Genomic DNA, 18,684 nt, shown 5'->3' on the forward strand with positions numbered 1-18,684 from the left:
GGAATGTTCATAGATCTCATCTCGCCAGAAGTTCTTAAAAATTAAAACTTACATTTCCCTCTCTCAGTGGTAAAAACAGAACCTTTAAGAGATTTAGACATTCTTTTGCTTTTAAATTAACCGAATTCTGGAATGCTTTACCGCTTACATTAAGAAGTTTAGATTCTTTTGCTTTATTCCGGAAAGTTCTGAAAACTTTTTTGTTTGCTAAACAATTTGGAAATTAACTATTTCAGACTACTTTTCCTTGTCAAGTTTATGTATTATGTATTACATTATTGTTAACCGAGTCGAGCTCATCTTGGTTGATGACTCGGTCTGTAAAACTAAGTTTTAATCCTATCATGATTTTTCCAATGATAGGATTAATTTCAATTTTTGGTGGGCAACTGTGTACACAACATATAAATATGAAAAGATAATGGCAGAACGTTTAGGTACGAGCAAGTCCTTTAATGAGGTATGGGGTCCATTGACTAATTTTATTACGTTATAATTATGATTTTTTTTTTCTCCTTGTTAAGATTCCTTTACACATCCAGGAAGGGTGAGAGGTGGAATATTTATTTGGAAGAGTAAAATTAATTTTTATTATATTGATAGTATAATATATAATATTATTGTTTATAATTAAGATAAGAAGGAGTTAAAAAAAATTTTTTTTATTTTTTTGAAACTTAAATAAAGGCAAAGCATTCTATAATTTATGTGCCCCTTTCCCATGCTCCACCCATGCGTATACCTACCTTGAAAGTACATGCTATCACATTTAGGCGCTATTTTATAAACGAGTGCGCAGTTGGAAAACTGCTACTTATTTCTATAGCGCTGAAAGGCGCACCCAGCATTGTACATTTTGACATTTATAAACTGTCCCTGCTTGGAAGATCACCTTCGCCAAAGGGTAGTGGACAAGCTGACATGAATTTTGCCTCCAGTACACATACAGCAGGATGGTTCACAGTTATCGGCGCGCCAACATTACAGAGCAGACAATTGAGTGCAAGACTCCAGTGCGCCGCTGTAAAAGTTTAAAGAGCTCCAAGGGGGTGTGTGAGGAGGGAACCCCCACCAGTTTACTTAGAGTTCGCGCTTCCATTGGGGGTGGGATTTGGGGGAGTTGGAACCCCCCATTATAGAGGAAACTTAACTTTTTCTCTATTTTTTAGGGGAAAAGTTATGTTTTCTGTATAATGTGGGAGGTTACACCCCCCCTGGCAGCAACACTATTAAGTAAAGTGGGGGGGGGGGTCACCCCCCTAATACATATACTCTCAGGAAAAGGGTCAGTTAAACTCCAATAATATTACCTCTAAATCAGAACCCCATATGGACAACAAACCTCCCCTCTGCAACACTAACAGGCTTTAATTTCACACACACACACAAGCCAATCACACAACAGGAAGTAACAGGGAAAAAGAAAGGAAAGAAAGGTGGAGAAAAAGCCTCAGTTCAGCTTCATCTGGCAAAAAACTCCACCTTTCAAGGCTAACCCTGTACTCCAAAATATAGAACCAGTCGAAAAAGCTCTATGGTAGCCTGCAGGGAGATGTTACAAAACAGACCTGGATAGAGCATATGAGAAGCAGTGAAGTTGAAACCCCTGACGCAGCAACCAGAGCGAAACGGAGGGTTCCCCGTCGGGTTCAGTGGCTGCAGGGCCCAAGAGGTGAAGGACTGAGAGATCCTGGATGCCGAAGCAGCTAAGTTGTTCTCTCTTTTTTTGCTGTGTTCCACGCTGAATCCTGGACTACTTTGCTACAGTGCTGATTTACCCATTTTTTCACAACTGAGGGCTGTGTGTCCCGGTGTGTTTTGTAACATCTCCCTGCAGGCTACCATAGAGCTTTTTCTACTGGTTCTATATTTTGGAGTACAGGGTTAGCCTTGAAAGGTGGAGTTTTTTGCCAGATGAAGCTGAACTGAGGCTTTTTCTCCACCTTTCTTTCCTTTCTTTTTCCCTGTTACTTCCTGTTGTGTGATTGGCTTGTATGTGTGTGTGAAATTAAAGCCTTTTAGTGTTGCAGAGGGGAGGTTTGTTGTCCATATGGGGTTCTGATTTAGAGGTAATATTATTGGGGTCACCCCCCCACACACACACACCCTCAGAGCTCTTTAAAATAAACTTTTACGGCGGCGCACTGCACTCTTGCACTCAATTGTCCGCTCTGTAACTTTGTTGCGCCTTAGTCCCGTCACCAGCAGGACACATTATATGACCTGAAACTCTCCAAATGTGCTGCTGATTATCACCTTACATGCTCACAGGTGTGGCCGAGCTATAAAAGGACTTGCGTTTATTTTAAAAATAAAAGGAGAGGGTTCATCTTTATTTCTTTGTTCTTGGGATAATAAAACACTGTTTTTCTAACAGGCGGCACACTCAGGGATTAATGGTATAGACACGAGTGAAATGGTTTCTAGGCATGGCATGAGGATTCTGCAGCCTGGTTAATTCATATGCTTGGTTACTCACCGAATGAAAAAAAATATGCCTTTACTAACAGTGGAGACAGTATCAGAAAATCAAGCTTTCCTTTCATCTACAGAACTCTTCTGTTTGGAAAGAGGAGAGGATGCAAACTATTAAATGCTTCCAGCTGTTATACAGAAACTCCATACAAGAATTTTAGATTGCTTTCTCACCTTCTAAAGTATTTCTGCGCCCGTCAGCCCCAACGATAACATCAAACTCGTACTCTGACAGCGGGTGGTCTACGGGAAGAAATTCGGCCCGCCAGCCTACTTCTAAAGAAATGAACAAGGCAAAGAAATTCAGTAGACACATCACGGAGGAGATACACCACAGCTGTTGGGTGCCGTCACTACACCTACAAGAATAAATGCGTTATCACCTACGCAGAGCATATCACATGAGCATGTTTATCCCCTGCTATATGTATATACCATTCTAAAGATGGGTACCAAACTTAAGACTACATAAAATACTACAAACTTGGCTTTCTCATGGCTTGGTGGTAGTGGGCTCAGGCCTTTGCGAAAACATTTACAACATTGGGGGGGGGGGGGGAGAGGAAGTCCCTCAATGGTGACACTACAGGTCAAGTCTAGGACCCACAAGGACTGTTTCTGCAATGATTGGGCTAGGTGGGGAAAGGGAAGAGGATTATGGCCCTGATTCTATAAATGACACCTAGATTAGATTAGTCTAGATTAGCTAGGCATGTTCACTTAGTTATTTAAAAGGCTTAATCAGTGTCAGTAATTAAAATAGCACCTCATAATTGACGTAAATTGTACTTAATTAGATGGTAGGTGCTTGACTTGGTAGACACCAAGTAGGAACCTAGTCCAAGGCGCCTACAAGGGGGCAGTTCGTGAGCGCGTTCTTCATGTAGGCACCTAACTTAGGCACACTCTTTTAGGCCAACAAAACCCTGGCATAAAGAGGGTGTGCCTACGGTTAGGGACACCTATCGATGCCTAAGCCCACTTCGGGCGCCAGTAAGCACGATTCTATAAAGTGAGGGAGAAGTTTCAAAGGTTGTGGATGTTGTGCATGGGGTGCTGCAGGGATCCGCCATTTCAGCTCTTCTTTTTAATATACCGTATACAGTACTCCCCCGAAATTTGTGGAGGTTCTGTTCCAGGAACATCCGTAAATTTTGAAAAACCGCAAATGCGGTTTTGAGTCTGTAAAAAAGCAGAAGAGGGCAGCTGGGGTGCCGGCGGGTGCAGTAAATCATACCTGGTATGCTCCGGGGGGGGGGAGGGGGGGAGAGAAGGAGGAATCTGTTATGCAGAAGGATGATTGGCTGACTGGTGGGGGGGGGGAGAGAGGAGGAGGAATCGCTGTGCAGAAGGCTGATTGGCTGACTGATGGGGGGGGAAGAGAAGGAGGAATCTGTTGTGCAGAAGGATGATTGGCTGACTGGTGGGGGGGGGGGAGAGAGGAGGAGGAATCGCTGTGCAGAAGTCTGACTGGCTGACTGGTGGGGGGGGAGAGAGGAGGAGGAATCGCTGTGCAGAAGGCTGATTGGCTGACTGATGGGGGGGGGGAAGAGAAGGAGGAATCTGTTGTGCAGAAGGATGATTGGCTGACTGGTGGGAGGGGGGGGAGAGGAGGAGGAATCGCTGTGCAGAAGGCTGATTCGCAGACTCATTCCCTATATTTTCTGACCGGAAGAGCCAGTCAGAAAATACCGCAAATAACTGAGTCCGCGAATCGCGAATTTGCAGGGGAACACTGTATATGGCTCCTATTGGAAAGGTGTTTGAAAAGTTAGATGCTCATTACTGGCTTTATGCCAATGACATGCAATTCTTTCTTCCCCATTTTGAAATGGGGACAACAATTTGTGGAGATTTGAAGAGATGTACGAGTGCATGGATGAATGAAAATAAGCTTTTATTGAATGTTGCTAAAACAGAGATAATGCCTATAGGGAAAAAAAAATGATGAAACAAATTGGCCAACTGATCTGCAGTTGAGGGATTATGTAATCCCTGCCACAACTGAATTACGCTTGCTGGGAGTGGTATTAGACTGTCATCTTTCAATGGGGGGCACACATGCCACAAGTAGATCAGCCTGCATTTTGTAAAGTTGGCTTTGTTGAAGAGATTGAAGCCTTTGCTGTCGCAGTGTGATTCCTGGAATGTTTTGCAGAGTCTAGCGCTCTGCAAAATTGATTATTGTAATGCATTATATTTAGGAATTGCAAGAAGTAAATTACGTGCGTTCCAAATAACTCAAAATGCGGTAGCAAAGGTTGCGGACTGGAGTTAACTGATATACTTCTATGACCCAAGTTTTAAAACAGCTGCATTGGCCGCCAATTATGTGAAGGATGCTGCATAATGTGTTGATGATAACACATCGAACATTATGGAATTTGCAACAGGTTATGTCTGTATGCATATAAGCCAAAGAGAAGTTTACCATTCGATACATCTATGCAATTGGCTGTGGATAGCATACGTTATGCTGTAACGAATCTTATCTGAACAGGAAATGCATTGATCGGGATGGTTTGTTTAAATGGATAAAGGGGGACTTATTCTTGAAGCAGCCTGACGGCGAAACATGTCGGATGTCTCACCGCTCCTTCTCAAGCTTTACTGGCTTCCGATAATTCCCAGAGTCCATTTCAAATGCATCTGCCTAACTTTCAAGATCGTCCACGGCATCCTTCCTCCATTAATTCCGCTTTCTTGGAACTCCTCAAATCTTAATACCACCAGACCCACCCAAAAATTGAAGCTATCCTTCCCCTCACTAAAAGATATTTCCCTCCCAGGAATACTGGGAACTTCCCTCCACTTCAGACTCACCGAGCTCTGGAACAACCTTACCTTCCCCCTTCGGAACCTGAGTGCTCTCCAACCCTTCCGTAAACATCTGAAAACCTGGCTTTTCTCAAAAATTTAACACTTCCCTCCTCATTTGACACCCTAGCCCTCTAACTTCCTTCTTTCCTCTGATCCTCATCTAGCCCTTTCCTTGTAGTTCCTTTCTCATTACAACTCCTGTAAACCGTGCCGAGTTCCACAACCATGGAGATGGTGCGGTATATAAACCTAAGGTTTAGTTTAGTTTAGTTTAGGTCCCTTACCCGATTCGATTAAGAGACAGAAACGAATGAAACAACATCTTTTAAGATAAGTTCATAAACATTAAGTTAAAGTTAAAGTTATTTATGAAAGCACTAAGCACTTTATAACAGTTTACTAATAATAATATAAGAAAAAGCAGAAAGACGTTTTAAACACGCATAGAGGGGGGGGGGGGCAAATGAAGAAGCCATAGCCATCAAGATATTTGTGTCACCGAACAAAATGGGTGACCAAATGGCATGTCTGAAGCCCTGAAAAATATATATATAAAGGTTTGCTGCATTGACCTTCGAGATAGGTAATGAATCACTCCGCATTTTCAGTGGTGGCAGTAGGTTTATGGAACAAGTTGCCAGGTAACACACAGCTGTGTAAGAACATTGTGCCCCATTTCGCAGACATTTATTTGTGAAAGCTGTTTTTTTATGTTAGACTAATTGATTAAAGAAGACATAAGATTATAGTGTAGAACAGATTTTTAAACAGTACAGTTATATGGGGATGTTTGTATTTTTTATATGGAAAAGGGGAATACAGATATGATTGTTGTTTGAGAGAGTTGGTTTATGCCCAAGTGTTAATAACTTATGTATGTTTATTTTGCAACCTGCCTAGATATAGGGGAGATATGAATTTTTACATAAAATAAATAAAATACACCGTGCTTAAGTGCCACTCTACTCCGTGTCTACGTTTTAGGCACTGTTTATAGAATTGAAGCCCAAATGAACAGGGGAAAAATCCCTCATTGCACTATAGCCCAAAGGAGGCTGGTTCCAACTTCTAACTGAGCTCGAAGCACAAAGGGACAAGACACAACTGCCCAACTTCCCCCCCCCTCCCTTTCTCCCAAGCTGAAAATGACTTCAGTGGCAAAACATCTTAAACGGAAATACGTTTTCATGCACATACAGATGTTAAAATATACTGAAACCAATTTGCTGGCATAGACGTATAAAGATTAACAGCTGCAATATATATATATTTTTTTTTAATTACCTGTAATTACAATTAAAATTAGCCTAAAAGTTTCAAACCATGAAACACAAGTATGCAATCACAGCAAAATTCTACATTTATTTCATCTCTCCTGTTCTCCCTGCCTGAGCCAGAACAAACACAGAATCGGCAATCTGTCTCCAATGCTTATAGAATAGGTATGAAATCCACACACTGGTTAAATTAGATTTATATATATATATATATATCACTATCCTGGCCACCATTTCTGGCTCTGCTGACGACAACTAATGCGTATTTTGCTGGCAGCAGTCACACTTAAAGACACTTGAATTCATACTTTTCATCACCCTCCAGCTGTAGAACAACCTCAAGTGGCCTGCTCATTTAACGTTATCTGTCCAAATAAGACTGCAAAGCAACATGCTACACTGGCCACTACAATCCAGGCACATTCTGGCAAGCCTAGCGAGACATAAGCTGCTTTTGCCAGGAAATACTTCGGTATCGCTATCAATGCACTGACGCAACCGTTGATAAACATATCTGCACAACACACAAGACCAGTTTTCTGGACGCAAACAAGTTGCTTTTTAGCAACAAAAGGAGGTAGCTAGGGATGTCTTCATACTACAGCAGAGCCTGGTGCAGTGATGAAAAGGAAACCCCTCTTCTCTTTAAGGGCCCGATTCTGTATAGGATGCCGATCGTGTGTCAATGACGCATTGGCGTCCTATTCAGAATCGTGTCTATACTCCCAGACAGATGCCTTAAATCAGGGGTCTCAAAGTCCCTCCTTGAGGGCCGCAATCCAGTCGGGCTTCCAGGATTTCCCCAATGAATGTGCATTGAAAGCAGTGCATGCACATAGAGCTCATGCATATTCATTGGGGAAATCCTGAAAACCCGACTGGATTGCGGCCCTCAAGGAGGGACTTTGAGACCCCTGTCTTAAATGTAGGCTAGTATTTTGCAGGGTTACATTTAAGGCGTCTGTCTCACATCTTTGGAGATGCGTACTGAGGCTTAAGCCCGCTCAAGGCCTCTTCTGGGTGTGCTTTGGCTACGCATCTCCGTAGACGCGCTACAGAGGCATCCTATCTCACACTTTTTTTAAAAAAAAAATGTGCATTCCGATTGGCTTCCAGACAGCGATAGGATGCCTATCGCTGCTTGCAGTCGGGACATGCGTTTCGAGAATCAGGCCCAAACTGTGTCTAGTAGGGATGTGCTTTTGTTTGAAACACCATTTCATTATTCATTTTTAAAATAAAATAGAAATCAAAAATGAAATTTAAATTTCCTCTGGTCCTTTTCCAGTAAGTATGAGCAGACAGCACTGCCACTGAAGAAGAGTCTCTGAGCACATTGCTGCTTTTCCTGCTTCTTAGCCGATTGGTTCTCCAGAGCAAAACGAGCCAATCAGCTGGGGAAGGAGGAGAAACTGTTCTGCATGCACAGTGTCAAATGCACAGCCTGCACCGGAAACAAGATAGCCTTGGAGGCATGGGGGTGCAAAGATTTTGCCTTTTCCTCCTGCTGGTCACGCCTGCAGAGGTCACCCCATTTTTACACAAGACGTACTGGACTACACCTCATTGTTTACCCAGCCTTTGTTAGGGCTATTTTACTTTGGTTAGAAGAAAGTAGCACCATACTTTGGTTTTCTTGATCTTCGGGTGGCTCTAGGACCTTCACAAACTCTAAATTCACATGGATTTCCACACCAAGCAAAAGTGCAACCTTGAACAAAACAAGCTGCAATTGTCTGATACCTGGGAACAAAAGAAGAACGTGGAATATTTTTTAGAATTTTGTGTTACACTATGTTGCATAAGACTTACGAAGGTTTCTTCTATTACAAAAAGTCTTAGTCTAGGAAAACATTAGTATTAGTCTAGGAAAACAAAAGTATTAGTCTAGGAAAACATTGTCACTTTAAGAAATTGTTTTATTTGCATTAATCCAGATTCTACCTCCCTCTATGACCACAATCAGATCAATGAACCATGTCAAGTTCAAAATTAGGTTTTGTAAGATCTACAAGCAACTACTTCATAAGCATATACATGATTTTTAGTCACCTTTCCCTCTCTGGGCAAGATTGCATCCATTAAATATTGTCAGGGGCTAGAGGGCTCATAATTTAAAAGGCCAACCTACTAACTACTAGTAAGAGTGTGGCGCAGTGGTTAAAGCTACAGCCTCATCACCCTGAGGTTGTGGGTTCAAACCCACGCTGCTCCTTGTGACCCTGGGCAAGTCACTTAATCCCCCCATTCCCCCCGGTACACTAGATAGATTGTGACCCCACTGGGACAGACAGGGAAAAATGCTTGAGTATCTGATTACATTCATGTACAATAAACCATTCTGAGCTCCCCTGGGCGAACAGTATAGAAATTTAAATAAATTAACAAACTTATAGGCGAGTGCTGGGGGGGGGGTAAAGATTTTTGTGGGGAAAAAAAGCACAGGATTTGAGGGCCACATTAAATTTTAGAAACTAACAGACCAGATGGAAGTGTAGGATATGTCCCCAACCATTCCCATCCCCTCCCCCTGATTTAGGAAGGGGAACCCGTTTAAAAACAGGTTCACCCCTTTAAGTTACTCTCTGGAAGTATCAGACCGTGCGATAAGTTTGCCTGGTTCTCCCAGGAGAATGTCGCCACCCCTTATCGAAGTGTTAACATTCATGAATAATGCAGCATGCAGAACAGCTCATTATTTTGTATTGCGAGGTGTGCATTATGATGAAATATGTTAATTGCCCTTTAGCACGTATTACTGCCGTAATACAGATTGGTAAACAGATCCCTAAGTGTGGGTACACTCCGGGGAAATGCTTAGGGGGAGGGTTCTTTGAGTGGGCAGACTTGTGGGGCCGACGGCCCTTTTCTGCCGTCATACTCTATGTTTCTAAGGGGCCCCTTAACTAAGCTGCGATAAGCTTGCTGCAGAGTGTGCTCAGGTGTCCCATGGTAGTTTTGGGGATTGGCGCATGCTATCCAGGTGCTAAAAAAATAGACCTCCTCTCTCATTTATCAAGCTGCGTTAGAGGTTTTTAGCGCTAGAGCTGGTGAGTTAAGCGCTCCGACACTCATAGAAATTCTACTGTATGAGTGTTGGAGCATTTATCTCACCAGCTCTAGTGCTGGTAGAAGGAGCCATTAATTTCTGAAACATTATGATTATATTTGGGGGGGGGGGGTTTAATTTAAAATCTCACTTGACAATTGTAGACAGAAATTCACTCAATCTATAAAATCTGTTTTAATAGAGTCATTTAAGTTCGTTATCTGCTGTCATTCAGAATGGTTGACATGATCAGCAATGGAATCCCAAATTTCCTCTCGCTCATTCATTTCAGAAATCATTGACAAATAATTAAAATTTGCAACAGTTTTTATATAACCAAACTGTAGACTGTATGTACTTTGCAGCCCACTTAGGTTTTAAGTGGGATACAAGTCTGTTAAATAAATAAATAACTAATACAAGCATGGTCAACTCCTGGCTTTTAGATAACGGAGGAGTTGCCTATTGTTACGTGCGGAGGCCTGAGAATTAGGGGAACTGGGTTCAATTCTCACCGCAGCTTCTTGTGGCTGGCCAAGTCACAATCCCTCCATTGCCCCAGCTACAAAAAATAAGTACCTCTATATAATATGTAAGCCACTTTGGGCCTGATTCTCTTTAGGATGCCGATCTGACTGCGGGTCAATCTTGCATCAGCGTCCTAAAGAGAATTGCGTCTACATCACTGAACAGACGCCTTAAACGTAGGCCAGCAGTTTGCAGGCCTACATTTAAGGCATCTGTCTCGCACCGAGGGACACTTAAGCACGCCCAAGGCCACTTTCAGGCCAAACCACGCACATGCCCCGCCTTGGTGTGTTTAAGTGTCCCTATGCGTCTCTGTAGACACGCGACACATGCCGACAATGTGGGCGGCCTTACTTTTTAAATGTGCATCCCTATTGGCTGAAAGATGGCAGTAGAATGCCTACTACCACCTACCATCAGGATGCGTGTTTGCAGAATCAGGCCCTTTGAATGCAACCACAAAAAAGGGTGGAATATCAAATCCCATCCCTGTTCCCAGTTCAGTCTGGCAGGAAAAGCCTTATGGAAATTTATAGCAGGATTAAACACTGAAGAAAAACAAGCAAACAATTATTTTAGGCACAACAGACTAGTGAGGAACAAACAAAAGATTTCGCTTTAACTACTGTCAAGATTTTTTGTCACAAAATTATCTATGCAGATACTCACTAATGTGATCAATGGACCCAGCACAGAATTTCCCATAAAATTTCTTGGCCCCCAGACCGCGAAGGTCATGGATGGTGAAAGGCCATAAATGGAGCACATTGTTTCTGGAAAAGGTGTCTCTCTTCTCCACCACCACCACTTTGGCTCCTAAGTAGGCAAGTTCTATGGCTGTCCTCAATCCACACGGGCCACCTCCGATGATTAAACACTGGAAAGGAGAGAAAGATTCGATATCAGCAATCATATACAGTGATAGCCGAAATCACAAGGGCAAATGCAAATTTCTGTGAACAGTGCTATAGGCTAATCCTTTCTACCTAAAGTATGATAATATGTACTTTTTCTGGGAATCAACAAAAAAGTCAACAGTTGTAATATTTGTTATATACATCAATCAATCAATAAATGGTAATAATCATCAATACAACTTTCAGTCAATAGCACCATTTCAAACTAACTGACCAAAAGCCCACTGGGCTTGGCTAGAATTACATATGATAATCAAGTCTGTTATCAACAAGTTCACTATCTTTCATTGATCCAAAAAAAAAAAAAAACACCTCTCACTCAAAAATTACATCTTCCATACTTTTTCCATTATATAGTTTTTTTTTTTTATTTTGAATATGTGCATATGTAATTTGGGATGTAATTTTGCAAAAATAACAAATTCTGTTAAAATACCACTGTGGCTAGGAGAACAAGATATTAGGGATATGGCATTTGAGTGAGTTTTTTTTGGACCAATGAAAGGCAACAGAACCCGTTGATAACAGACTTGATTATCCTTTGTGGCTTGTCTGCGGGGTTGCTGAAATCCTTTTTTCTCTCATATTGAAGATTTTTGACTGTGTATGAGATCATCCTTCGGGTAGGTCATTCCATACACTCTTCATCCTATTGTTTCACAGTTATAGCATTACATATCCAAGAACAAATAACTATTTCATTCGGTATTACTATTTGGTAACATAAGTTTGTGGGTATCTTCTCTTAAACACTCTCCCCACTTTTTTTGTGGTGGTCTAATTATTTAAAAGAACGAGGTCAAGAAAATTCCTTATGCATTCTAACCTCAAAATCGCCCATCAAAATTAGTTCAACTTACTTACTTCTTCAAAGACCATTCAAGTACTGCTGACCCCATGCAGCTAGAAATTAGAAGGTTTCCATTAATACACTTGCGGCGCAAACCACACAATTGCTTACGACAGCTCTCGTTGAACATTTTGTGACCATCACTGCAGCAATGGGATGTGCCTGGTCCTCAGATGTGTAGAGCAATGCCGCTTCTGTGGAAGGCCTGCCGAGATCACAACTCCTAGACTGGTTTCGTGACCCCATTTGAGAGTCACAACCCACAGTTTGGGAAGTTCTGGCCTAATGACAATCCCTGCTCTGAAGAGCTTACAATTTAGTTTGAACAGACAAAGCATATAGGGCTTGAGGAGTTCCTTGTAGAGAGAGTGATAGGATGAACGATGAACATAGATAATTTTACAATAAATGGGAGTTCAGCGTTGAAAGCGACCTTGAAAAAGTGGGCTTTTAGCCTGGATTTAAATGCTGTAAGAGACGGAGCCTGACGTAATGACTCAGGCAGTCTGTTCTATGCATACAGCACAGTTAATGCACGTTTTAATATGTGGAACCATTAGCATGGGCCTGTGCTTACAGCTACCATACGTTAAAAAAAAAAAAAAGCACACCATTTAAAGGCTTCATGGATGACATCATCCACATGTGAGAATATGCTGCCAGCTTGTCCAAGAATAAAATTATTTTCATTTTTACTTTCACTGAAGTTATTGCTTCTTGAATTTAAATATACAAAAAGGCTAAAAGAAAAGGAGCAGCCAAAGTCCAGGACAGCGCAACAGTTTCTGCTAGCACGAACCCACTGATCTTTCCCATTCATCTAACAGATGTATGGGTTACAGTAGGGTTGTGTAATCAAACTCAGACGCCACACATGGGATCTGACAGCATCAGCAATGTTCCTAAAAGGCTACAGAGAAATGAAAAACATAATTTTTTTTTAAAAAAAGGCTGGTGCTAGGGGAAGGATGTGGTGCAGTGGTTAGAGAGACAGCCTTAGCACCCCGAGATTGTGGGTTCAAATCCCACACTGCTCCTTATGATCCTGGGCAAGTCATCTAATCCCCCATTGCCCACCAGGACAGATAGGGAAAAATGTTTGAGTACCTGAATGTAAACCACTTAGGCTATAAGTGGTATAAGTGCTAATAAACAAACAAACATAACAGACAAGGATTTTTCTTCTCCTTTACAACAGCTCACTGAATTGTAGTCCATTCCTAAAATGGTTCTCAGAAAGATAACATTTTGCAGCTTTACAATTCAAAGAATGTTGGCTAAGAAAACAGCCATGCCACATTCTCATAAGCTATTAATTATCCAGCTTCAAGCACCTTCTTCATCTAAAGTCAGGTAAAAAGGTAACAGAGAAAGGCCCTCCAGATCTTTAATCTAGCCATAAGAGATCAACAGATATGGCAAGTCTTTGAGCTGTTACTGTCGTTAATATGTTATTTCTTTCTGTGATCTTCTTGGGAAAGAGGAAGAGGGTATTCACTTAATTTAAAGCTTTAAAGATAACAAGAATGTGAAATTAGGTTAGAAAGTCTTACCGATGTAAAACAGACCATAAGAAAATCTGAGTTCTAGTTAATGCAACATATGATGCATGTTTGATTAGTCTTAAACAATCAGATGCCTTTCACCACTTATAAAATGTCTAAAATTTTAGTTATGTATGAATGAGCTTCAATGTGCAAGGTTTATTACGTTCATAACTTCCACAGAGCCTTACACTGCATTATCACCAGATCAAATAATAAGTTTGTGCTCAAAAGAACATTCAACTATGTGCTTTTTATATACAAACTAGTATTTTAGCCCGTTACATTAACGGGTGCTAGAATATATGTCTGTCTGTATTTCTTTATTTCTGTCTCTCTCCCTCCCGCTGTCTTTCTTTCTGTCTGTCTCTCTCCCTGGCCCCCTTTGTCTGTCTTTCTTTCCGTGTCTCTCCCTGCCCCTGTGTCTTTCTTCTTTTCTTCCTGTCTCTCTTCCTCCCCCTGTCTGTCTTTCTTTATATCTATCTGTCTCTCTCCCTGCCTCCTATGCAGCAGCATTTATCTCCCCCCCAATTCCCTGTGCAGCAACCACAGCAGCATTCCCTCCCCCTCCATTTCTCTTCCCCCACACTACTTCCCTGTGCAGCAGCAGCATTTCCCCTACCCCCCCTTTCCCTTCCCGCGGTCTGGCCAACTCCCTTAGTCCCTTTCCGCCCCCCCTTCCCTCCCTGCGGTCCCGACAAATCTGCGACTCCAGCAGCGTCTGCAGCACTCTACACACGCTGCTTCGGGGCCTTCTACTGCCCTGATTTGCTCTGCCGCGTCTCTGATGATGTCATCAGGGATGTGCCAGAATAAATCAGGGCAGTAGAAAGCCCCGAAGCAGCGTGTGTAGAGTGCTGCAGACTAGAGGTCTGCAAGGGAATGGGGATTGCGGGAATCCCCCCAACCCATGGGACTCCCACGGGGACCCCCCTCTGGCCCACGGGACTCCCACAGGGATGGAAGGCTTTGGAAGCAGGCTTCGTACATATAATATAATGGACACGTCAGCCTTAGTAAAAGAGGGGGTTTATAAGTTAATTACCTGAACAGAAAACAAAAAAAAAGTGTTCAACCAAAGAGATTCCACAAAGAAAACAGCAGCACAAACACAAAAGAAACTGTGGAATTGATGATCCTGTCAGAAGTAATTGCTGCTTTTTATGGAGACGGGCGGGGATGGAAGTAATTCCTTGCAGGGATGGGTGGGGACGGAGAGGATCCTGGCGGGAATGGATGGGATTTCTGTCCCTGCGCATCTCTCTACTGCAGATGCTGCTGGAGTTGAAGGGAAGGGGGGGGCGGGAAGGGACTAAGTGAGCCGGTCGGATCGCGGGAAGGGAAAGAGGGGGGGCGGCAAGGGATTAAGTGAGCCTGAAGCCAAGCTGCGAGTGTGAGGCCGTTTCTGCAGCGGCGCAAGGTGGAGAGCAGGGAGGCTTGTCTGGCGCACATGCGCACTCCTACTGCCACAGCCCAACAGATCAGGAAAGCACGCGGTAAGTGCGCATGCGCGCTTAGCATTTTATTATAAGAACATAAGAACATAAGCAATGCCTCTGCTGGGTCAGACCTGAGGTCCATCGCGCCCAGCAGTCCGCTCACGCGGCGGCCCAACAGGTCCAGGACCTGTGTAGTAAACCTCTATCTATACCCTTCTATCCCCTTTTCCAGAAGGAAATTGTCCAATCCTTTCTTAAACCCTAAAACTGTTCTCTGCCCTATAACGTCCTCTGGAAGCGCGTTCCAGGTGTCGACCACACGTTGGGTAAAGAAGAACTTCCTAGCATTCGTTTTGAATCTGTCCCCTTTCAACTTTTCTGAATGCCCTCTTGTTTTTTTATTTTCTGAAAGTTTGAAGAATCTGTCCCTCTCTACTCTCTCTATGCCTTTCATGATCTTGTAAGTCTCTATCATATCCCCTCTAAGTCTCCTCTTCTCCAGGGAAAAGAGACCCAGGTTCTCCAATCTCTCAGCGTATGAAAGGTTTTCCATCCCCTTAATCAGTCGTGTCACTCTCCTCTGAACTCTCTCGAGTAACGCCATATCCTTCTTAAGGTACGGCGACCAGTACCGGACGCAGTACTCAAGATGCGGACGCACCATTGCCCGGTACAGCGGCAGGATAACTTCTTTCGTTCTGGTTGTAATACCCTTCTTGATTATACCTAGCATTCTATTCGCTCTCTTAGCAGCCGCTGCACACTGTGCCGTCGGCTTCATTGTCATGTCCACCATTACCCCCAAGTCCCTTTCCTGGGTACTCTCAGTCAATAACATCCCTCCCATCGTATAATTGTGCCTCGGGTTTCTGTTTCCCACATGCAATACTTTACACTTCTCAACATTGAACTTCATCTGCCATCTCTCAGCCCATTCCCCTAGTTTGTCCAAGTCCCTTTGCAATTCTTCGCATTCCTCCTTCGTCTGAGCTCCATTAAATAGTTTGGTATTTATCTCTCTCTCTTATATTTTTATCATTTTATTCCAAAATTTATCTTAAAATCTCTCCTCCTTTGAAACGATCATATTTTATATTCTGCATTAGGAAAATCGGGGATCCAAATTGCTGTTAAAAGTTTTTCGTGACTCAACAATGGTTGAATTGATTGAATCGCCAAGACCAACAACCCCCACTCTGCAAAAATTACTAACCAAATGTTCATATTTACGAACATTGTACTAATGCTAGCTTTCAGTCTACCAAAAAGGAATCACCCTAATGCTACTGTAATAACATTTCTAGACTGTTTACGGGGAAAACACAACTTTCACATGTCACTTCAGGCTCTATTTCTATTACAGAATAGTCATTACTTCTGTTATCATATGAGGTTTACATCCTTTTGAATATATGTGGGAAAACATTTACGTAGAAATATAATTCTGTACTACGATAAGGCTAAGAAGAGCCAGAGAAATAATCCAAGCAAACAAGTAAGGATGTTACCAGGGCACCCACACATCTGGATAATGTGCCTCTATGTATTCCTCTGCCTACCTATAAATCGAGTTTATCACCACTAAAGAGCACATATCGCAGAAATGTGCATGCACTGTTTTCCATCTATTACATTAAGAAGAAATTCACCCAAAGCAGTTTAGAATTCACTGGATAGAAATCAGGTACTCTAAAGTATCTTCCCTATCTGTCTCAGCAGGTTCACAATCAAACATACTCAAACACCGTACTGGGCCAACAATGAAACTAAGAAGTCTCACTAGCTCACTTCTAGAGATAAAGACTAAATTTCTCAAGAGCCCATAGTCAACTCCCAGAGCTAGTCATGGTTGTTAGACCGTTGCTAGGGCTATCATCGAATATAATCTTACTTTCTCTGTGAGCCTTTATTTGTTATAAAATTAATACTTTAATTTAAATCCTTAATTTTAAGTTATATTTAATATATTTTTCTACTAATACTGCTGTAAACGTGTGGTACTTAGCTCAAGTTCAAGAGCTGACAAACGCCCACACTCGATTCGACGGAAGATCTCCGTTTCGCCCCGTAGATTTACGGAGAGCTTCTTCAGAGCAGCAAAATTGTTTAACAGCACTTAAATCCGAAGCTGGATTCTGTTTACCGAGCTACGGACTATGCCGGTACTCCCCACTTACTTATTACGAGGGAAGTGACAGTCTTTAGAATTCCAGTCTATTTTGACTTGGGAAAGATGAACTGAAATGAGATAACTGGGCAAATAAGTATATTAATTAAGGTTGTGTTACTTATTCTTTAAATGACATGCAAGTGAAAAGAAAAGGGGCTTGTAACTTGGAGAAAAACCGAGTCATATTTAGTTGCTCTTTGCCCTTTGACCCAAACCCTTGACCTACAAGGTGCAATTGCAGATTATATCAGAACAAATCAATAGTCTGAATTTCCTTTAACCTGCCACTTAAGCATAGAGGAAAAGGCTACTGTTTAAATATTTATCATCTACAGGTCTGACACTGAGGGCCATATTCTATAAAAAAGCGCCCAATTGTAGGTGGCAGTAGGTGTCCTACTGCTGTCTAACTAGCCAATTGGGATGCAAGTTTTTTTTAAAAAAGCAAACAAACCGAGGAAGGCCGCCTACACTGTAGGTGTCTGTCGTGGTTGCAGGGAGGTGCCTAAGGCCGCTTAAGCTCACCCAAGGCTGGGCATGGTTTCGCCCGGAAGTGGCCTTAGGCAAGCATACACAGCCCTAGGCATCTCCCTAGGGCTGTGATAAGCGCTTGAAATGTAGGCCAGAAAAATGCTGGCCTACATTTCAAATAGACACGGACGCTAAACGGATCGCGGCATGGAAATCTTCCTGCCACGACCAGCTGAGCGGCCGCGGCAGGGAACCCCCCACCGCAAGTCATCCGGCAGGAGGGATGTTGGGGGGGGAGCTGGCAGGAGGGAGTGGGCATCTCTCCTGCCGCAGACAGTGTGGGGAGAGTTCCCTACCACTGCTGCTCAGTTGATCGCGGCAGGGACATTCCCTTGCCGTGATCAGCTCACCGGCAATGCGATTCTCTAAACGGAGTCCGTGACATGGACGTCGATTAGAGAATCGGGGTGGTTAGGCGGGGTTAGGTGTGTTTGTTAGGACAGAGGTGATTCTATATAGGATGCCCATGTGCAATTCTCAAAACCCGCTAGGGCAGCTGCTGAGGCCAGGTTTTCCTATACAGAATCAGGTCCTGAATGTTTATAGGGTGAACAGCAAGACCAGAGGCCAGTGAAAACAAAAACCATATAAAGCCATCAAAACGTAACACGATACAAAGCCTGTATACGTATTTGACAGCAGTTTTGTGCAGTGCTAGAGGTCAAGGGCTTACCGGGCTTCTGTCTCACTATAAAAATAAATCCGTCCATTCACCCGTGACAACTGACGACAGAGACAGATAAATGGATAAATGCAATTGTCAGCTTGCTGCTTCCCAGACACCACCCATCGCTTAACCCTTTCAGGACCATAAGGATCGTAGGCCAATTTTTGTGGTTTTGACGACATTTTTATGGTAAAAAGGGCTTGCAGATGCCAAAAAATTGATTTTTTTTTGTGAAATATCATTATTTTTATTTTAAAAAAATCACACTTCTGGCTTATGGACAGTGTGGCAAGTGAATCTTCTCGTCAATCTAGCAACGACGCTAATGAATGAATGTCGGAACCAGTTTGTTTACATAAAGGCAGTATCATATGGAATCCGTACATATCAAATTTAGAACTGTAGGCTATCCCAATC

The 18,684-nt window shown here is 42.6% G+C and overlaps 1 protein-coding gene across 11 annotated transcripts in view; it reads right to left on the reverse strand.

Moving 5' to 3' along the window:
- The window catches only part of MICAL2 (microtubule associated monooxygenase, calponin and LIM domain containing 2), a 256,381-nt gene that overhangs the window by 164,312 nt on the left and 73,385 nt on the right, over positions 1-18,684 (reverse strand). For all 11 annotated transcript variants that reach the window (XM_033928312.1, XM_033928309.1, XM_033928311.1 and 8 more), the window contains exons 3-5: positions 10,819-11,026; positions 8,199-8,315; positions 2,650-2,751 (exon numbers count right to left, since the gene is read on the reverse strand). In XM_033928312.1, the coding sequence (XP_033784203.1) occupies positions 2,650-2,751; positions 8,199-8,315; positions 10,819-11,026 (427 nt within the window). The remainder of the gene's footprint in view (positions 1-2,649; positions 2,752-8,198; positions 8,316-10,818; positions 11,027-18,684) is intronic.

The sequence above is a fragment of the Geotrypetes seraphini genome, chromosome 19 (genome assembly GCF_902459505.1).
Source record: "Geotrypetes seraphini chromosome 19, aGeoSer1.1, whole genome shotgun sequence".
Taxonomy (NCBI): domain Eukaryota; kingdom Metazoa; phylum Chordata; class Amphibia; order Gymnophiona; family Dermophiidae; genus Geotrypetes; species Geotrypetes seraphini.